General features: G+C 51.3%; 1 protein-coding gene across 15 annotated transcripts in view; it reads right to left on the reverse strand.

Annotated features, from left to right (window-relative positions):
* Mical3 (microtubule associated monooxygenase, calponin and LIM domain containing 3) overlaps positions 1-22075 on the reverse strand; it is a 162972-nt gene that overhangs the window by 60803 nt on the left and 80094 nt on the right. For 12 of the 15 annotated variants that reach the window (XM_013520136.1, XM_013520133.1, XM_013520138.1 and 9 more), the window contains exons 21-24: positions 20666-20773; positions 19902-20088; positions 12407-12495; positions 11068-11155 (exon numbers count right to left, since the gene is read on the reverse strand). In XM_013520136.1, the coding sequence (XP_013375590.1) occupies positions 11068-11155; positions 12407-12495; positions 19902-20088; positions 20666-20773 (472 nt within the window). The remainder of the gene's footprint in view (positions 1-11067; positions 11156-12406; positions 12496-19901; positions 20089-20665; positions 20774-22075) is intronic. The other 3 variants (XM_013520146.1, XM_013520145.1, XM_013520147.1) reach the window with 1 other exon arrangement.

Below are 22075 nucleotides of genomic sequence, written 5' to 3' on the forward strand. Positions count from 1 at the left end.
TTTTTGAGACAAGGTCTCACTATGTAGTGCAGACTGGCCTTGAACTTGTTTATGTAGCCCAGGCTGGCCTCGAACTTGTGGTGATCCTCCTGCCTCAGCCTTCCCCATGTTGAGATTACAGGTGTGCACCACCTTGCCCAGCCTCCCACCCATTTTAATAATTCTTTAGATGGGGAAACTGAGGTTCAGAAAGGTTAAGACCAAAGATGGCAAGGACAGGTGGCAGAAATAAAGCTTAAATTAAGATCTTCTATTTCCAAGATGGATGCTGGGTTTTTTTTTGGTTGCTGTTTGTTTGTTTGTTTTTTTTTTGAGACAAGGTCTCCTTATGTAGTGGAGGCTGGCCTTCAACTTGCTTATGTAGCCCAGGCTCGCCCTGAACTTGTGGCGATCTTCCTGCCTCAGCCTCCCAACTGCTGGGATTACAGGCGTGCACCACCACGCCCAGGATGATGCCTGTTCCATTTACATCCAGCTCAGTTGTTTGAGGCTGTAGTCCTCACAGGGGGATGAACAGATGCTGGGGATACAGGTGAGAAACCTGGTTTTGAAGTTATATCAAACTCCCTAATCTCTTGTGAAACAGGCCAACCAACCCATCAGATTCTCTGACTGTGGCTTGACCGGGCTGTGTGCGTGAAGAGCACGGAGCAGTGAGCTCAAGAATCTTCCTCTTCGTTGCCAGCATGAATCACTCTGTTTTTTTGTTTTTGTTTTTTTTTTGTTTTTCCTCCGGTACCGGGAACCGAACTCACGACCTTGCGCTTGCCAGGCAGGCGCTTTTTGCCGCTGAGCTAAATCCCCAGCCCCCACCATGAATCACTCTGATAGAAGGACAAGATTCCAAGGGCCAACTCAGAGCTGCCACGCTGAGCAGAGACGTTCAGAGGACAAGGGACAGATTAGTTCCGATGCCGTGCCCCGAGCCCACGTACTAAGTAACTGCATAAGAGGCCTGGGCTTCTGACCACCCAACACCTACGGCACATTCCTACTTACAAAAGGCGATTCTGCTCATCCCCTACACCACCATTCAAAGCGCCTGCTCTTGTTGCTACCTCCCTGTCCAGGTTTGTCTTTCGTGTGAGGTCAAAGTAAAAATTAAGAGAGACCAAAAGGTGACTCTGATCACCTGTTCCCTGTTCATTCACATTTTCCTGGGTGGATGCCAGAAGCCTGCTGAGAGATGGGACAGTCCCATGACATGACAGCAGGCCCTCTGCCCACACCTAGGAAGAAAGTTAACTCGTGAGCACATCAAAAACACATCTTTTCTCTTTGCTTCCTCAACTCTTCCATTCTCCCACAACACCCTGCTTCTGAGCTCGGAGGGCCCAAAGGCACACCTTTCCAAGGTGAGGGCAAAGTGATGTCTGTGTGTGCTCAGGACACGTCCTGGAAGCATTCTGGGCCCAAGCAAATTCCATCCACCAAATCTGCCAGTTTGAAATGATACGTAGGTCCAGCCCAAAGACTTAAAAGTCCATCATTTTAAGTATACACTGAAATCAAAATGGCTCAAATTTAGATACGAATTTCCAGGGGCAGGGAGTACGGCTCAGAGGCAGAATGCTTACTTAGCAGCACGAGGCCCTGGGTTCCGTCCCAGCACACGTGCACACATACACGAAAGCAGAATAGAACGACATGGTACAGAAGAAGAGGTAAAGCTGACAGGTTTCTAACCTGTTACCCCAGGACCCAGAGGACAATCAGGTTGCTGGCAGGGCACTTGGAAACAAAGTGGAAAGACTGTTTTAGGCTTAAGTTTAGTAAGACAGCCTTATAGGGTTGATTTTATTTGAGATGACCAAAGAGAGCTGACACAAAGAAAATAAAGAGAAAATCCACTGCACCGTATTTACAGGTAATTCACAGTCATAAATATTCTCTTCCTCAGTTTCTTTTACCATTTCCCCCTCTGCCTATCAGTGACGAGAGCCTTTGCTCTTTCATCTCTTGCATTCCCAATGCCATGTCCCCAGCCCTGGGAATCACTACCGAACAAACTGGGAGACACATGCGGCCCTGGAATAGTCAAAGATGAACTTGCTGACTTACGCAGAGCACCCAAGCAAGCTCAAGAAAACCTTACCGTGGAGCCAGACACAGCGCCCCTCCTCTCACCAAGAGCTGTCAGGCTGAGGCAACAGAGGCACAGCTGTGTATACAGCAATGCACAGTACCGGGCATTCTGCACAGACTCACCCACCTCTGCGTGTATTAACGGCCTTGATCACGAGTTTCCTATCGCCTGAGCAAAGCTTCCCTCATGGGCTGCTGTGAGGGTTAAATGAGCAGTACACACAAAGCATCGAGATAGTGCCTTGTACGCAGCATATGCTACAAGTGTGGCTGCTGCCCTCACAGATATGTGCCTTCCCTTGTTGATTTTGGTTAGGATCGCAGGGTACTATGGTATACTAAATAGCAGTGGTGATGGGCGTGGTGGCACACACCTATAATCCTAGCACTTGGGAGGCTGAGACAGGAGGATCACCAAGAGTTTGAGGCCAGTCTGGGCTACAACAATGAGTTCAAGACCAGCCTGAACTACACGGTGAGATTCTGTCTGAAAACAACAACACAGCATTGGTCACACGGAGGGAAGGCAGGGATTGGCACACTCCAAGGTTTATTCTATGTTTCTGAGGACAATTCTTCAGCAGAAAAGAGCGCTGTTCATTGCAAATACAGGCAACCTTTGCCATGATGCTTCTGTGGCACGCAGGATGGCTGCTGGCTTCTGGCAACGCAGCTCAATAATAAGGCCTGCCTCTTGTGCCTGCAGCCCACCACCGTACTTGCCCCTCGCCCCAGGCACCCAGGGCCACTAGCTTCTCTGAGATTCCAAAGACTTGTGCCAGCACTTCCTGGAGCCACTCTCCTGCTCCCTCCATATCAACGTTACTGCGTCCCTGTCAGTGCCAATTCCCCAAGAAAGGTGGGCCTAGATCAGAGGAAGGTAGGTAGCTGGTTTGGAGTCCTTCACACCTGCCTCCACTCCGGGAGAGCACATTTGCTTTTAATAAAGAAACTGTTAGGCCAGGAGTGATGGTACACAACTGTCATCCCAGTACTCAGGAGGCTGAAGCAGGAGGATTGCTACAAATTCAAGGCCAGCCTGGACTACATAGCGAGTCTCTGTCTCAAAACAAAACAAAACAAAGCCGGACATGGTGGTGTCTGTCTGTAATTGCACTGCTCAAGAGTCTGAGGCTGTGAATTAAAGGCCAGCTGAGCTACATATTGAGTTCAAGGTCAGCCTCAACTATATAGTGAGACCCTGTCTCAAAAAACCCAACCCAAACAACCAAAGGAAAAAAAAAAATCCCCCAAACCAAACCAAACCAAACCAAACCAAACCAAACCAACTTTCTAATCTAATCTCCTTACAGCTGTTCTCTACAACCTGGTCTCTCTAGATTTTGATTCATTCTAGAAAATGGGGGAAATAAAACATAAACCATGTGAATTCTGTTAGAATTGATGCCAGCCACTTGTTCCTAGGTTGAGTTCAGTCCATAAAACCATGATGGTTTAGTTTCTTAGAGACAAATGCTTTTTCTCTAAGGTCCCAGCTGGAGTCTTTCTTTTTTTTTTTTCCAGCTGGAGTCTTTCTAACCACACTTATTACTTTCAGGGTTGAATTCCCAGCAGGTGGCAAATGCTGAGAGGATGGATTCCTCTTTCTGGGGTTCATGTCCATGGTATTCCTGGCTTTCTTAACCTTGAAAGGATGTAAGAAGCTATGTGAAAACATACTTACTTAGGTCTCTGCCAGTAAAACAGCCCTGGTTTTGCTGTGTTTGTTGAGGAAAACCAAGACCCACTAAAGCTGAGTTCTGGTTCCCCAGGTCTCCTCCTGGCGGTGCTAATCTTTAGTAACTATTGAAATAGTAAGCAGTAACTGTCACTGGAAGAACCCGGGGGCCCTGCCCGTTCACTTGGGTTCACCGTTCTCAGGGAACACGCACTGACTGAGGCACAGTGACATCATGACACAAGGCGCAGGACAGTCAGAAACCAGCAGACAGCTGCTTCGGAATCTCAGAGAGGTGCAGGGCACTGGGGATAAACACTGTGAATTCTCCCACCGACAGAGACTTGATATAAAATAACCAGTAAAGACCAACAATGCCAGGCTAGGACCTAGAAGACATCAGGATATACTTCCTATGAGGTCACTGTCAGGGTGGGAATAACCTGGTATTTTATAGCATCACTCAATAGGAAATCTATCACTTGACAGACCTGAGGCGGTTTCATGCCATTAATGTATAATCACAATACGCTGAGTAAGTACAGAAGAAAACAGAAGGGAACACAAGAGGCCAAGGGAAATTCTGGCTCCATCTGTACGGGTCCTTCTAGTAATTATGCTAGCCTGGCCCCAGGAGTCTACATCAAGGTGACCCTGGGGCCGTACATTCCCTTTTCGCTGAAGCGTTTTCCTAGACCTCTGGCCTCGGTGAGGGTCTGGGCCCTCATCCCTGGGGCACATTCGGGGTGCATCTGCGATACAGCTTGTTATTGGGAGGAAAAGACTGTCCACAGCAAGGCTGTGTTTGCCGCAGGACTTAGGGTTCGGATTCGGCAGTGACTCACACCCACTCGAGAAGCATTTCTGAACCGCTTGGGCAATGCCAGGTGGAAGCTGGCCCACAGGAAGTAAAAGGGTGATGGTGCGCCTAGGCCGGTGGAACCCGGAAGTAATTGAAGGAGAGGCCTGTGTGCCAGGAGGCCGCCTCCCTTCCCAGCGTGTTGGAAGGTCCTCCTGCGCAGCCTCCCTCGGAGGAGACAAGAAGCAACTGTAAAGGATGGGGCCGCAGCCAAAACTACGAGCGCCCTGGGCAGTGAGGGAGCCACGCTGCGATCCCGTGACCCGGCCTAGGTGGGGGTATGGTACGAGATCTACTTGTTGGCACTTGCTGAGAGCTTGGCCGAGTATGGGGTGCGGTAAGTACAAGTTCTGGCATCTCGATGAGGTTTTAGAACCTGGTGGAAGATTCCTCTGAATCTCTCCCCGGCAATTATGTTTGAGAGAGAGTCTCCTGTGGGTATTTTTCTTCCATTCGTACCTCAGGAGGGACAGCTGTGGGCCCCGGGCCCTGAAGAGCATCATCCTACCTTGTATTTCAGTGTGAATACAGAAAGCGGCCCATTTGCACGGTTTATTTTTCCACATCTGCACCACAGCATCCCTCCTAGGGAGAGTTTAGTTAGGGAAACCGGCGGGGAATTGATGAGAAACAAAAAGAGAAAGAGAAGGGATTTCTGGAAGTTTCAGAAAGAAACCGAGTTTCACAGGGACTTTTCCGGCATCTTCACAACGGGAGGCACAGAGTCATATCGGCCGTCACGTGCTTCTGCACACTGTCCTGCCGATGACGGCCCTCCTCCCCTTTATGACCGGAAATGGGAAGGCTGAAAGATTGCAAATCACAAACGTGTGTGCAGCCACCCTTGTTACTGACTCTTGGTCCATTTGTTATTTACTCACTTTTTTTAGACAGGGTCTTGCTTTGTAGTACAGGCTGACCTTGACCTCACTGTAATCCTCCTGCCTGAGCCTCCCGAGTGCTAGGGTTACAGGTGTGCGCCACCATGCTAGGCTAATTGTTATTTGTTAGTTCCCCACACCCCTATTCATCCTCTTTATTTTTGTGGTACTGGGAAATCAAACCCAGGGGTGCCCTACCACTGAGCAATATCCTCAGCTCTTACAATTTTTCGAGATAGGGTCTTGGTAAGTTGCTACAGCTGGCCTTGAACTCGCGATCCTCCTGCCTCAGCCTTTCAAGTGGCCTGGATTACAGGCTTGTGCCGCAGCACCTGGTCTCTCCCTTCTGCAGGCACCAGGCCCTTGACTATTTCAGAGGAAAGGGAGCAAGGCTACAGACAGAGCGGGTGGGGCAGAAATGAGCACCAGGAGCGGCCATTCAAGGTCTGCGAGGATGAGTTCGCACCAGGAGGTCCCTTAGAATGAAGCTGGCAGCAGGGCAGTGAGGTGCACGGGGGCCGCATTCGCATGGTTCTCTAGGATGGCGGGGACGTCCCAGGACTTTGCTGCTCCACTCTACGGGGAAGCCAAGGCCCTCAAGTTCCCAAACTGCCGCTTTAGCACAGACAGAGGCCAGCAAGGCTGGTTTAATCCCAGAACACCCAAACTTCCCAGCGCCCAGTGGGGCAGGCTTAGTGCTTAGTGCTTTGCCCCCTGAGATGCCCTGTTTCGGCCCAATTTGGCAATGAAGCCGGGCCTTGCCCGCTGCGGCTGGCATGGTGATGCAGCAGAGACCGCCAGTCCTAAGCTCACAGCAGCGTGTGTGAGAAGGGACAGTCTGTTTCTGAATACAGTTAAGTCCCCAACTCACGAACAAGTTCCAGCAGAGTGACTCTGGTACAGCACACCTGTGAAAGTTCGCAACTCCAGCGTTCACAAGCGGGGCACTTCCTGGACAGGGTTTTCCCTGTAGGCTTGGGAGTGGCCAGGCAGAAGGAGGTATCCTAACTCGATGCCTGTTCCCAGCAAAGACAGCACGGGAGATGCCAGAGGGGAGGAAAAGCAGTGTGTCTGTCGTGCGTGAGGGACCCCAGCAGGGGTGGGGGGGGCGCTGACTGTTCCACTCCCCCTCAGGGGCCCGCTGCAGCCAGAAACAGAGGAGCTCGCCTGGCTGGCTCCACGCCCCCGGGGCAGGTGCGCTGTGTGGAAGTTCTCTCCCACCCGCCTTGCCCGCAGCCCCTCAGGCTGACTACACAGGGGCACACAGGCCTAGTGAACGTCCTTCTTACTCTTGTGTATTTGCAGCTGCTGCAAAGCAGAACGTCTTGCATCATGCCAGCAGCCTAAACAGAGAGGGCCCTTCCGTGGGCGAGAATGCACAGGCTAGGAACAGACAGCGCAGCCCCAGGGGCGACTCTGCTCTCTCTCTGACCCTGCAGCAGACGCCAGTCCTGAGGCCCTGCAGCTTCTGAGCCCGGGCCCAGGGTCTGCCCGGGCAGGCCTGCACTTCCCCGCCCCGACCCTCCAGCAGGAAAAGGGGAAGGAAAAGAAAAACTCAGAAACCTGAAGATTGTTTGGAATTTATTCTCTTAAAACAGGAACGTAACATTTGTCAAAAGAAAAATTTAAAAGCACAACACCTTGGTTTCACAGTAACGGCAAACACAAAGTTACACAATTAAATAAAAACTCACAAAGAAACACGCGGGACACTCACAACAGCACAGGTTAAAAACAAGGGCAAAAACAAAGGCTGTCGGGAAGGTTAGAGGGGACAGGTGATGTGTTTTTTTGCACAGCTAACTCTCCCTTGCTCCGGCGTCTCTGCACTGTTGCCATGGGAATCTGGTTGCTGCCGTCTCCTCTTGCCCCTCCCCCAGGTGAATGACTAGAAAGGGGAGGACCCCCCCGGGAAGGCCTGAGAACGTACTGTCCAGTAGAAAGCGACTAAAGACAGCAAACACCAAATGACGGCAGGCAGCTGCAACAAGCAGCCCAGCAGGGGCAGCGCAGGAGCCCAAGAACAAACTCAAGGGAAGGTGGGGATCTGGTTCTCTATTGACGCTGCCAGCAGCAAACTCCTGCCTCCCCGGTTTGCTCCTGAATCAATTATCAGACCTTGCAGGGCTGTACTGCTCTGAGATATCCACTCCCAACGTCCCCACCCCCTCATGTGTGCTGTTTCCGAGCTGCTGTGGTCCCTAAAACCCTGAGCCAGCTCAAAGGCGAAGTTCCCAGTGTCAAAGCTCCATGTCCAGAAGGATGGAACACGAAATTTTAGAAACAGCTTTTTTATTACTACTTAGGGTATAATAAATAAATATCTATCCTGATCTGTGAAATGAGCCCTATATACATATACGTAACACTTATATATTACTATAGACTCAACTACGACTCTGAAGGGGCTTGGGGAGGTAGGCTGGATTGCAGAACTCTCTCTGCTTGGTTTTCCAGAAATGCCTACGAGGAAAGAGGACTCGGGTGGCAGTAAGATTTCCTAACTTTCCTCTGTTAGGCAAGAACCCCAGGGCTGAAGGAAATTCCTGTATTGCTTGAGTGACTTTTAGCTGGTGTGAGCAGTGCCTGTGTGTTCAGCCTGATCAGGATCCAAACTATGGAAGCCAATGCAAGCCAGTACAAGGGGTGTGCGGGGACAGAGGCCAGGCACTGCCGCTTGCAACTTGGCAGCTTCCTGACTTGGCTGATGAACTCTGAGGGAAGCTCTGTATGGCGCCCCCTAGCCCCTCCTCTTCACTTTTTGTTGTAACGAGGGAATTCCTCTAGGCAAGAAGGGTCCCCGACACCTGCAAGGGAGGGCCTCACGTCCACAGGGAGAGGAATCTCGCCTGCTGCCGTCCACTCTTCCTCAAAACAGGCACTACGAGGCCAGGTAAGGGAATCTGTGCCAGGTCCACTGACCCACAGCAGCGAGTACACAAAACTTGGGACACAGCATTTACAGGCTTGAGGACAGAAACGGCGGTTTCTCTATTAAAAGCACATTACAAACACAAATACTGTAAACAGTGTCCCCCGCCCACCTGATTAGCCAGCAGTTACAGATTAGGTTACCAGAAAAAGACAATACATTAAACTAGGCCTACAGTGGGTTCTTCTAACTTGTGGGTTATGCTGGTTTTGGTCTGGGGCGGGGGGAGGGGTTGTCATGTTTTTGGGAAACAGCAGTCATTTTGGCATAAGGGGAAAGAACACAAGGGAAAACAGAAATGCCCTAAGAAGAGGCACAGAGCAGAAGCACGGCAAGGACAAACACCCCGGGTTACCAGGCCCGGCCCAGCAGCTCGGTTCAGTCACACATGACAGCCCCACCCATCCGCAGCCCTTCTGGTCTAGTGTGCCGTGGAGGACATGGACCAGGGGTCTGGGCTCATGACTGCTCCCTGTCCCACGGTCTGGAGCCCTCCGACACCTGAGCTTTTCTGAAGCCTTTCCAAAAGAAATTCTAGTTGAGGAACCAATGCTTTGGTCTGGGATTTTTTAAAAAAGCAATCTCTACCAAAGGAGCAGAGAAATCTGTCATGGAAACTACAAACCACCACACCGGGTCCCTTTTCTACAGAGGCTGGCACAGCTTCGTTCCCAGGGAAAGCGCCAGGGCTCCGAGCTGCAGCTTCCAAAGCCTCGTGTCTCCAGAGCAGACGTAAATCCTGTCATCCCTGAGCTTTCGGGCCTCCCTGGCTCACTTTAGGGGTTCAGCCTGGGGTACCTTTGGGAGACTACACTGCGAGCCGCTGGAGTAGGCCAGTCACGTTCTAGGTCAGAGTCAAGAACCCCAGGGACGGAAGTGTCCTCAGGGTGCTGTCTTCTGTCCTCTGTCTCGTTTTGATTTTGTAATCATGCTGCCAGTCCTCATCTTTTTCCTCAGCTTTGTAGAACATTCTTCATCTCTATGGAACCCTAAATCCTTTCGAATTCCCAAAAGCTGAAGTCCGTTATGCCTTTCAATCAGACAGAAATGCGATCTGAAGCTGACAGGAAAGCGAGCAAACTCGGTTTGTTCAGAAAATAACCGAATTTCACTGCATCTCTTTTAAAACTGTTATTCCGTACCTCTCACTCAGAAGTTTCATTTCTTTGTGTTGCTTAAGTGAGCAGGCAGATCCCTTGGAAAACCCGCCTGTGCTGCAGGGAGCAGCGCTCTCACCTGATCTCACATCACAGTGGAAGACAACGCTGTGCCTAGGTCCCTGCCGTGTTCTCTGACAGCAATGCCCCCAACCATCCCCTGCAGGGGGTGGTCAGCACCTCCTGAGAAAGACCACGAAGCCTGCAGACTGTGCCAGTCACTCATGGCGTAAGCATGGCTCTCAAATGTGGGTTCCACCTTCAGGGCACTCAACGAACGTCCTCAGAGTATAGTCAGTACGCTCGTATGGGAGTAGAAGCCGAGCTCACCCTGCTTGGCCAGGTCTCAGGCTGCCAGGCAATGCCACTGGGACTGTCACCCAGTGGGTTTGGTCTCCTCTCCCACAGCCAGCGCTGCAGGGCTCAATTTCCTTAGCATAAGGGAAAAGAAGCCCGAGAGAATGCCTCCCTCTTCTATCATGGGAAGTCCACTACCCACTTTCTCTCCATGGCTTCTGGCACCGGTTGATCATGCTCTATGTGTTCACAAATGGCTGCGTGAGGTATACTTGCTGGGGACGAGAGGAAATGTGTGACAAACACAAACACGGCCTCGCCAGCTTCCTGTGAGCTACACAGCAACCCTGAGCTGTGGATCACCTGGAGTTATGCTCGGGCCCCAGGGGTTTGCACAACTGTGGACTCACTTCACAGGCTGGTTTACGAAGAGCCGAGCGGGGCGATTTAAGGGAAAAAACAACACTGTTCTCCTCCAGAGGCTTCAGCTCCTGCACCATCCCAGGCCTGCCCTGTGTGTCTTGGAGACAGAATGATGCCACAGGAAGTGGGACTGACACTGGGACAGGGAGAGCTTGACCCTCACTGGAAACTCAAATGCCCCATGAGGTCAGGACAGAGCATGTCCTTTAGCTTATCCAGACACCTAGCTAGGGGAAGGGATGCAAAAATGTCAAGTTCCGCTGAACGCAAATTCAAACCACAGGGCCTCACTAAGCATAGCTCTTACGCTCCGCCACAGAAATCCTAAGCAGGACCCACCAGGAGGCCTGGCTCCTCTGGACTCTCCCGTGGGTCAGTGACCACAGCAGCTTTCTTTGCATTCCTGTTTAAGCACCCAGTGTGTCTGTGGGAGGTGGGGAGGGGCTACAGCGACCACACCCGGATACGTATTGCCTGCACTTAGGTGACCCCGCTTACCACAAGGCCCCCTCACTGGCTCACAGCCTGCCAGTGAAACTCCCCTCCGATCTGCACCAGCACCTCTGACAGGCCATAGAGAAAGGGGACCCCGAACGCAAGCAGCTGGCACATGAAAAAGGAGTCCAAAGGGTTCTGAGCCACCTGGCGCCCAATTGACGAAAGGTTGCTTTGGAGGTGCTGGCTCATCCCCTTGGCCTTGTCACAGAGGCCGAGAGAGTGACGCACCACCCAGTCAAACAAGCAAGTGAGGCTACCTGAAGTTCTCTCGGCTGAGCTGGCGACGGTGCGGGCCCGTCCGTTTGCGTCTGCACCAGGGCCATCCTGCAGGGGTCCTTTGGCTTCCTAGGAAAGTCCACAGAAAAGAACAGTGACTGACGGAGCCCTCACTCCAACTGGCTAGTCTGTCTCTGTCACTCAGGGCTGTATTCTTTGTACAGTAAGTCTTTCTTTCTTCTTCTTCCTTTTTTTTGGTACTGGGAATCGAACTCAGGACCTTGCACTTGCCAGGCAGGCACTTATGCCACTGAGCTATATCCCCAGCCCAGTAAGTCCTTCTTTAAAGAAACAGGGATATACATCACATGAAAGTCACTAGAAGTCAAAGTCTAGACCACCTAAGTATACAGTTGAGCCTCAGTATCTGTGGGATTGGCTCCAGGACCCCCACGGTAATGCAATCTGTGGATGTGCCCGTCTTTTTTATTTTCGTACCAGGAAGTGAACTCAGGGCCTTGCACTTGCTAGGCAGGCGCTGCACCACCAAGCCACATGCCTGGCCCGAGTCCCTTATATAAAATCGCACCACGTTTGTGCAGAACCCATGCACACCCCTGTATCCTTCAGATCGTCTCCATTGCTGGTGAAATCCACAGCTGCGGAGCCCAGCACACGGGGCCGACAGTGTAACTTGGCCCACAGCCCCTCTGTTGTCCACAGACCCTTAAAGGGAGCAGTGATCAGCCTGCACACTGACAAGGCGCTGTCCCCGTGGTGAAGTAAGTATTCAAGTCACCTGGACAAAGAGGATCAGAGAAGCCATTCTTACTGAAAAACAAGTAAGAAAGAAAGGCCCCGGACAAGTAACTTGCAGGATGAAGGAACCGGGGCCTAGCAGGGAGGGCAGCCACAGCAAGCTCCTGGGCAGACAGCAGAACTGTCTGTGGCTCCCGAGTGCCTGTGGCTGCCTGAGGGGGGCGCTACAGAAGTGAAAGGGACTCTGGCTTAGGGTGCCTCTTCTCCTGCATGGCCACCCTTGAGAACACTCTAACCGTGTGAAAAAGGACACAGCCAGCAAGCTGTCCTCCTTTCAGGAAAAGGGCTTGTTGACAGAGGCAGCGCCTTCTCACAGCGAGCAGAAGGGAGGATCAGTGCAATCCCCTCAGCCCAGCGCAGGTGGGAGGAAGGGCGTTACTTAGGGAAGTCTGTGCTTGGAAAGCCAGTTACCCTCCCTGACAGACTGGAAGGGCATCTCGGGCCCGGTAGGCAGGCGGCGCTCTGAAGAAAAGGCCGTGCGCCGCTGGGCGGCCCTGACCTGCAACCACAGCAGCGTGGCCGCCACTGCTTCTCTTCCACTTACGTGAAGGATGGCCATACCTTTCCAGACAGAGGAGCCACTGCTGGCCTCTTCCTTTGTGCGTAGCCTGAGAGTCGGTAACAGTAGTGCGGTTTACAGTAGAATTTACCTGCGGAAGCAAGAAGAGGGGGGAAAAGGGTGAGTAGGACTCTTCCTTCCGACCTGGACTCGCCGGTCTCGGCACACTCCTGTCCACCTCCTGCAGCCGCAGGGAGCCATCACTACCACGCCAGCCCTCGCCTGCGGGCCAGGCCCCGCTTTCCCGTCCGGGGAGGCCAGTCTCTCCCTCTGAACTTTGATTCCGCAGTGGGGGTGGGGAGGCACCCTTTCCTTTGGGTCTGTGAAGGCCATTGAGCCGTTACCCAATCAGTGCCCAGGGCAAGGATGTGAGGCATGCATGGCAGGGCCAGTGAACAAAGTGGCAGTGTGTGCAGAACAAAGATGTGGTCACATGAAAGCTGGGCGCAGCAAGGCAGGGGAGAGCAGGAGTGGACACCAGGGTGGGGTGGAGGCGTGAAGGCTGCAGGGGCGGGGTGGCCCTGAGCGTTAACTCTGCCAGGACCTCCGCTGCTGCTGCTGCTGCTCTAAGACTCCTGCCCTCTCCACCACCTGCCAGCCAGTGTGGGCCCACAGCGGTCACCACCCTCCAGCGGTCAGGGCCAGCAGTACAAAGCAAGGCAACAGCAAAAGTCTGCAGTGCACCGAAAGAGTCGAAGAAATTATACCGAGTACGAACCACAGTGCCCTATGACATAAAGTTAAATAGTAATCTGTGTCCTACTGAAGTACATTTCCTACAGACAGAGTGTCAAGAAGGCTTGAAAAACACCAACCGTAGCTTTTCCAATGTCACTAGTGCTGGGATTAACTAGGAGCTATTTTCTCCTGATTCTTTACTCTCACTTAAAGAGGTAAGGCTTCTGAACATTAAGTGATAGGCCTTGTTATAGAAAGTGTTGGGACCGGGCATGGTGACGCACACCTGTAATCTCAGCACTCAGGAGGCTGAGGCAGGAGGACTGTCCCAAGTCTGAGGCCAGCCTGGGCTACAAAGTTCAAGGCCAGCCTGAACTGCATGGAGAAACCCTGCCTCAAAAAGACACATACACAAAGTTTTGGAACAGGAATCATCCTATTTCATCCTCTCATTTGTAGGTAATGATCCTTCAGCAAATAAGCTTTCTGATGTCACAGTTAAAATGAGACACACAAGTTAAAATAAGGGGAGCTGACGTCCTTCCTTTTTCCCTTTCCCTAGCAATCCGACTCTAGCTTTTCTTTTTTCAGAGTAGCTGACTTGTTTTACTCTTTTACCTGCTTTTCCCCATCAATGCTGAAGGAACCTTTTATGGAAGTTCATAAACTTCAAGTAACATTCATACCATGCTATATGTTTTCCCAAAAAGAATTTTCACTAGGTGCTTGCACGTAACCAGAACTTGGAAACATTGCTGCTGTTGTTGGGAATGCCGGACAGTCAAGGGACGGTCATCTCACTGCCTACTTCTCTACAATGGAAGGTGAGCCAAACACTTCTCATTCTTTAGACTACCCTCAATTTCCTTTACAACCTGTAACAAGCCACTTTGCTCTTATAAATTTTGATCACCAAAAAATAGGTCAAGATCAAATGTATTGTTAGTACTTGGATGATATACTTCTTTTAGGGTCTGTTTTATCTCATACTTTAAGAAATAATCCTCCTTCCTTAATGTGGTCCTGAAGGGCGCTATCACCCACGTGCCTGACATTACCCTACCACCAGGCTGTCAGTCAGAAACCCCTGTCCTGTCCTCCACCCGAGCCTGGGATATGGGCTCTAGGAATTGGCCGGTGACTAAAGTAGCCAACCAGAGCTATTCTAGGGGGCTGCTGTGCACGGTGAGGGGGAAAGAGCAGGTTTCCTCGTGACTACTATCTGCAAGGGAGACACACATCGAGGGCTTAAACTTTGTGGTTTTTTTTTTGGTTTTTTTTTTTTTTTGGTTTTTCTCCAGTACCGGGAACCGAACTCACGACCTTGCACTTGCCAGGCAGGCGCTTTTGCTGCTGAGCTAAATCCCCAGCCCCGAGGGCTTAAACTTTAATGTGTGGTCCTGTTACTTGTCACCAAGAGTCTTACTGATTACAGTATGTGTGAACTACAAGCATTCATTTCATTTCTTCCTTCTCTTTTTTCCTGCATTAACTTATTTTTTCTACAACAGCAGAAACCTAGGTTTTTTTTTTTTTTTTTGGTCTTTTTGAGACAGGGTCTCACTATGCAATTCAGGCTGGCCTTTCGCTCACTTTGTAGCCCAGGCGGGTCTTAAACTTGCAACGATCCTCCTGCCTCAGCCTTCGGAGTGCTGGGATTCCAGGCGTGCACCACCACGCCCGGCTGAACCTAGATGTTAAGATATAACTCAACTGAACTTGAGTGCATCTTCTCGGAACTGCTCTGACACCCTAAATTATCAGCAAAAGAGGGTTAGGTTTCAGAACTTCTGATGTCTTGTAAACCTACCCAAGGGTAATTCTTAGGAAAACCACTTTCTCTAGGAAGGCCGGCAACAGCGCGCCAGGAGCTCAAGGGCTGAAAGTGGAGCTCAGCTCAAAAGCTAGGCACCCACTCGGCACCTGTGATTACAGAAAATGAGCAGCGCCACCTCCCAGGCCGGGAAACGGACGATCTCACGCGAGTGTAGGCCCCACCCAGGCACCTTCCCACTCTCCTCCCAAACTCAGCTCAATGGGACTTTCCCTTTTTCAGATAAAAGATCCAATTTTTATCTAATATTTACCTTGCGCCAGATACTCTATTATCTGTTTTGCAGCTACCAACTCATTTAATCCTCACTCAATGCAGTGAAGTAGCTTCGGTTATTATCTGCCTCTTCCCAGCTGAGACTCAGGGAGACTGAGCAACCCTTCTGCCCAGAGGGTCCCAGAGTCAGTCTCAGATCTGAACCTCAGAAGCTGGCTCCAGAGCCGGTACAGTGAGCTCCTCCATCGCAAAGACAGTTACTACAAATTAACTACAGTTTATGGGTGATTCAGTTACGTGACCAACTGGAGATGGTCTCAATGAAGCAATCTTGATAATTAAATGGGGGAGTGGCTGCAAAAGGACTCGGAGGAAACAGATGTCTGTCAGGCAAATGAGGCAAAGGGCCTTTCCTCCATTCACTCAGCCACCCGCTGAGTGCCAGGACGGGACAGCTATGATCTAGTTGCCGAGGGCCTTCCCGTCAGGACAGCGCTCTGGGGAGAGCAGCCAACGTGTGACTAAACGTCTGAGGACGGTGAATGCCGTGTGGGGGACTAACAAGGCGGTGTGACCGAGACTGGGCTGCCATGCCAAACCCGAGGTCTGCGAAGGGCCTGAGGCTGGGGCCTGTGCGGATGGGAAGGCCAGGAGGCCAGCCTGCAAAGGCAGGAAGGTGCTGCTGAGGGGACGGCCCCCTAGAGCCAAGTCCCAAGGCAGCAGCAGCTCTAACACGATCATGGAGTGGAAGAGAGACCAGCGTGAAGGGGGACGGTATTGAGCGGCGGGCAGGTGACAGCAGAGGGCTTGGGTAGCCACGCGGAGCTCTCCCCAGGACAGGGCTGGGAGTTCCATGGCTGCTGCTCTGCGCACCAGGGAGGACGCAGGGCACTGGTGGGCTCTGACTGACACCTCCGTAAGGTCCTCGAGTTGCTCTGTGGAAACAGACTACAGGGTCAGTGGTGGAGGCAGAAGACACAGTGGCTGGCCCAGGCGGCACCGGCATCAGCAGCTTGTCTCTCCTGGGGGCGTTACAGACCCCTCCAGCGGGAAGTCTGCTTCCTCCCCTCAAGACCAGAGGGAAAAACCTGACACACTAACTCTGAGCCCTCCTCTGAAGAGTCAGCTGTGATGAAAACCGAGCTCCTCGCGAAGGGGAGAGCAGCTTGGTTCTGGCAGAGTCGGCAACCTCAGAAAGAGCAGACGGGAGGCCTGCACGGAGACGAGGGCAGATCACACACCCGCCACCAAAGCACAGGAGCTCCGCTACCACTGCGGGGCTGCAAAGGGCTCGGAGCCACCTCAGAGGTCACCGAATACAAACCTGGCATCTCTCAGCTGGAATGTACCTCAGAGGTCACTGAATACGAACCACTTTGTAAATGGGGAGGGGAGAGGAGTGGGAAAAAAGAATCAAGTTATAGCACGTACAGGTACAAATTCCCTATGATGAGTGTGATCCGTTTGTACATCTAAAATGTGCTAACAAAATCTGATTGAAGAAAAAAAAAGAAGGCAAACCAGCACTTCTTAGCTGCGGAGACTTGAACAAGCAACGTAGAAATTCTCCAAACTTGGTTTCTAATTTGTAAAATTGTAATAATAAAAACAGTTACCGCAGGGAGTTGTTGGGAGTGCAAAATGACACGCTAAGTGTGCCAGGGCCCAGTTCAACACCTGTCGTATTTCTCTGCCCTGGGCTCCAAAGATATCCAGGCCTTTTTCTTTTCTTATCTAACGCACCTCGTTTAGACTTCTGAAGCCCTCAGTAACAAGATAGGTGCTTGTGCCACTGAGCTATATCCCCAGCCCAAAACTGTTGTCATGGCTGAACAATGGGGTAAAATTTTAGTGTCCCTGAAACTCCACTCTTTCCCAGAGTCCATGTGCCTCTAACAGCTGGGGGGACTTCGCTAAGCTGACAAAAACTCTGAGTCTTGGGGAGCTGGTATAGGCCCGCCGGCACCCCCGCTCTCGTGTCTAGAATAATGCACTTGGTGGGCCGGCCTCGTTCCACGCCAGCCTTGTGGCCACTGCCTTCAGGTGCCTGTTGTCTGGCCTCTTGCCTAAAAAGCCATCTCCTTCCTCTGCTGTCCAGTTCCCACTCCTCTCCCAGAGACTTGCAGAAGACAGTTAAACTGCTCTTCTTTTTGTTTTGTACTGTTTTTCTGAGACAGGGTCTCATCATACAGCTCAGGCTGGCCTTGAACCCAGAGCGATCCTCCTATGTCAGCCTCCCAGGGGCTGGGGTTTCAGGCACGCGCCACCACGCCCAGTATTCCAGACTGCTTTTTTTGTTTTGGTACCGGAAATCAAACTCAAGACCTCAGGCTTTCCAGGCAAGCGCTTATGCTGCTGAGCTACATCTCCGGCCCGCCAAACTGCTCTTGAACGTTATTACCTTCCTTGTCTGAACTTCTGTGGAAGTTTAGTGTACACTATGGGACTCGGCCCTAATCCCACACTCTTACACTGCTGCACTTTGTGTGTGCGGGCCTTGTTCTCATCAGAACATGCTGTGGTGTGGATCGGGAATGTCCCCTAACGACCGTGGGGTAAACACAGTCGTGGTTTTGGGGGCGGTACTACTGGGAGGTGGTGAGCCTTCATGTCGTAGGGCCTGGTGGGAGGTCTTTAGGTCGCTGGGGGCATCCTTGAAAGGGATTGTGAGGCCAGTCTCAGTCCCTTCTCTTCCTCTTTGGCTCTGGGGCAAGGAGGTAAGTTTTCTCCATTACAGACTCCTGCTATGATGGGATGCCTCATCACAGGCCCGAAGCAACAGGGTCAACTGATTATGCACTGAAACCTCCAAAATTGTGCGTCCAAATAAGCCGTCTTTTTCTCTTGGTGGTACAGGGGACTGAACCCAGGGCCCTCTTACTATATGCCCAACTCCTTCAGTTTTGAGACAGGGTCTTTCCAACTCACTAAATTGCCCAGGCTTGCCAGGTGTGGTGGTTCATGCCTGTAATCCCTGTACCTGGGAGGTTGAGGCAGGAAGATTGCTGTTGAGTTTGAGGAAGCCTGGCTCCATAGTGAGTTCAAGGCCAGTCTGAACTACATAGTGAGACCCTGAGGGGTGGTGGGAGGATTGTCCATGAGATTACATGTGGGGTTACATGTGTTATCACACCCAGCAACCTTTTCTTTTTGTAAGTTCCTTTTCTTTTTGTAAGTTCCTTTTCTCAGGTATTTTGTTATAGTAACAGAAGGCTGACTCACACAAATGTAAGCTCCTGGAGGCACACTGATATTTCATCTATATCCCCAGGAAAATGTAGCAAAGATGAGCACATATCCACGGACAAAATTACCTATGGACCAAAAAGTCCCTGCGCCTGAGGGACCTTTTCCCCCTAGGCAGATCCCAAGGTAAAAGGGATAAGGCTAAAATAACCTAAGCATTGAAGACAGTTACAAGAGATTGGGGAGCTCCATCTGCAACCCTCGTCCTTGGAGTCAAAGATGTGACCCAGGGAGCAAGAGTGTAGGAAAAGTACAACAGAGGATTTGTTTTTACAGTGTTGGGGAATTGAACCTCAGGCCTCACGCATGCTAGGCAGTGTCTTTACCACTGGGCCATGCACTCAGTCCTCAACAGAAAATCTGATACCTAATGATTTGTCTTCCTCCCCTAAACTTTTTTTTTTTTGGTACCGGAAATCAGACTCGGGACCTTGTGCTTGCCAGGTAGGTGCTTGTGCCACTGAGCTATATCCCCAGCCCAAAACTGTCTTATTCTTCCCCGCTGAGTGACATCCTTTACGAATATGTTAAGAGCACCATGTGCAATGATAAGAATCAGCCCTTCTCAGTTCACCATTCTAGGCTCCTTGTGACACAGCTGTTTCTTCACTACCAGCAAGACTGAAATTACTCCTAATTGCGTAGGGTCCCGTTCTTATATGACATCACCTTGCAATTTTCTCATTAAAAAAAAAAATCACCTATTAATGTAACGGATAACGTCATTCCCATGAAAAGGTACTTTGTCTCCTCTTAATCAAGGTCTCTTGTTTCTTTTGAGCCAGTAAAATGCCTCGCATGCAGCTCCCTCTGCATCTTACGGGGGTGGAACTGAGTCATCCCGGCCCTAGGTCCCCTATTTCTATTAACCTTAAGGTCTTCAGACGGACGGAACCCGCCCACCCCTATCAGGCCCTGGTGTTTGTTTGCACACCTCTCTGCCCTGTACCCCACCAAAGTCTTCCCACTATTAAAAAAAAAAAAAAAAGCAAATGTCATAAAAGGCCAGGCCTTGAACACCACCGCACATCAGACTGAGGCCCCCGGCATGGGTCTCTATTCCTAAGGCACAGGGTATTTAGACGCTGGTGTCAGCGGGGAGGCAGCAATACCAGGCATATTTCAGTCAGCTTCAAGAGGCAAAAGTCTGAGAAGCCGGGGCCTGGAATCTCGTCTGAGTTTACTGTCATCCACCGGAGGCAGCAAACGTGACTCCTGTGGATCTGTGGTCCATTTCCACACGACAACAGGACGTCGTCCTAACAGTGTCCTTTTCATCGCAATCTCCCCGTGAGGGGAGACAGCCAGTGACTGGGAGTCAGGGAAATGACGCAGATGGCACACGCCATCCTCCCTGGGTAGTCTGGTGACTCAAAGAGTGCAGGGGGAGGCGGGACAGGGGTCGGAAGAGGCACACGGAGAACCTGCACACGGAATGCAGCCTCGGCCCCTGGAGCCCTGCTCGGGCGGACAAAATCGGCCCGCGCTCCCTTCCAAGTGTGGGCTGAGGCGCAGAGACTCACCGTCCTCGATGTCGTAGGCATAGGCCGAGAGGCGCAGGGTGGTGGCACAGTACTGGCACTTGAAGCAGCTCCGGTGGAAGAACTTGCCCTCGGCACTAAGCCTCTCCATCACGTAGACCCGCTTCTGGCAGAAATAGCAAGAGTCGCTGCCCCCCAGGTTCTGCGGGAACTCCTTCTTCACGGAGCCCTGCGGGGAGGAAGGTGTCAGGGCAAGGCCTCCTGGGCTCCCTCCCAGAGCTGCACAGCCCCTCTGCGGGTGCTTTTATTTGAAGCAAGTATCAGCCGGTTGCATCCGCCCTCCTTTGGCTCTCCCAAAGGGTAACGGTCCTCTTGCAGAAGCTGTTCACAGAAGCCCCTCCTGAGAGCTCTCGGTGGTGCAAGGTGCAGTCTGAAGCAGTGTTGATGACAACCAAGATTTGTTCATAACCGTCAAACCAAACTACTCTGACACAATTCTGCATATACACATACTCAGTACTGTAATATACACATACTCAGTACTCGTAAGTATAGAAATGCGTCCCCTGTGCGCGCTAGAGTGATCACTTTTAGTAAAACTAAGTGCTTTTCCGCGTAGCATTTTAAACATCTAATACAGTTTTGGCATTCAGTTATCAAAATTCAAACAACTTCAAAAAAAAGAAAAATTACCCCACGGCAACACAAGCGGCCATACACGTTACTAAGCTCCTTAGAACAAGCGAGAGGCTGGTGGACCACCGCGGTGTCAGGGCTAGCGACAGTGCCCTTGGGGTCGCTCTTACCAGTTCCTTCTTGTCTAGAAGGGCTTTGGGCTGCTCTTTCCTTTGCAGCTGATTGGCTATCTGCTCAGCCAATGAGCTCACTCCGCCCGTGTACATCTTTATATACTTCTATGGGTTGGAGAGTACAGAATGACCACAATGAAGGGGAATGAGAAGGAAAAATAAACAAATTAAGAAGGAAAAAAAAAATCTTTGAAAGGTGTAAAATGAAAACAGTGCAGCAGCAAACCGTGCCAACACAGTGCCCAGAAGCAGGGAGTGGGGAGGTGAGCAAAACACTGCATGGTGTCCCCTGGGGCCAGCACAGGAGGGAGCTGCGGCTGGGGACTCACGGCCTTCCACAGGGCAGAACTGCGTCTTTCACATCTCTTGTAATATACAGCTCTGGGACTTCTGGGGAGGGTGAAGCCAGGATGGATGCAGAACAGAATGAGTGACTCAAAATATACAGACAGTTCAAAAGGAACAATTCCGAGGGGGTGGCAGAGGCCCAGATTAACCTATTTCAAGGTACGGGAGAGGGCCTGGCAGGTTCTTCTCTCATGTAGAAAGAAACCAAGCTCAGAGTTGCAAAGGCTGACTCTACTTGAGTACCTCATCGAGCTCCAATTTCTCTTGACCATGAGGCCTGTCTTATGTGAGGGCACGGGCCAGCTCCGCTGGGAGTTGCCTCTCCGCCCGTCTTCTCTGCTGGTATTTCATAGGGTTTGAGAGCAGCACAGTGAGACCCCTGGGATGCACCCAGGCTCTAAAGCCAGGCCCTTCTAGGCTGGGCGGAGAATCTCAACCACAGGCTACAGCTGTGTAGACAGTAACTCCATTAGACCCAGGAAGTCAGAATGTGTTTCTAGTCCAGGAGAAATTCCTCTATAGGTTGAAACAAGGTAAAAGAAAAGAAAACAAAGAGAGATCCAACCAGTTCATTTCTCTTCCTGGCCATGTTGAAGAAGTAACAGGAGAAAACTGCCAAGTTTGCATGGTGAACCTTCCTACTCACACCAAGACCTGGCACCAGGGCTGCCAGCTCTGCAGCATGTCCTGGGGTGCTGGCAAAGCCTTGGTGGTAGTCCCTTAGAGACTCCACGTCTAGGTCAACTTCCCAACACATCTGGCCGTGATACATGTGTGTACCACGCCTTCTATACACGATGGACGGGGGAGCCGCTGCTAATTCTGACCCACACACCAGAAGCAGTTATCTTGGCAATGGGAACGGCCCCTTAGGAAGTGTGTGGATGGACCAGCACACGGAGCCATGTGTAACAGTACCGCTGGCCTGAGCGAGGGCGTATCGGGACTGGGCAGGGACAAAGAGAAGTACTCTGGGGGGAGGTGAGCCAACTCTACACACATCTAGGAACAACAGAAGCAAAAACAAGAAAATAATTCTCGCTTGGCCCAGTCTAAGGG

This window comes from Chinchilla lanigera, unplaced genomic scaffold (genome assembly GCF_000276665.1).
Source record: "Chinchilla lanigera isolate Chin_1 unplaced genomic scaffold, ChiLan1.0 scaffold00053, whole genome shotgun sequence".
NCBI classification, from domain to species: domain Eukaryota; kingdom Metazoa; phylum Chordata; class Mammalia; order Rodentia; family Chinchillidae; genus Chinchilla; species Chinchilla lanigera.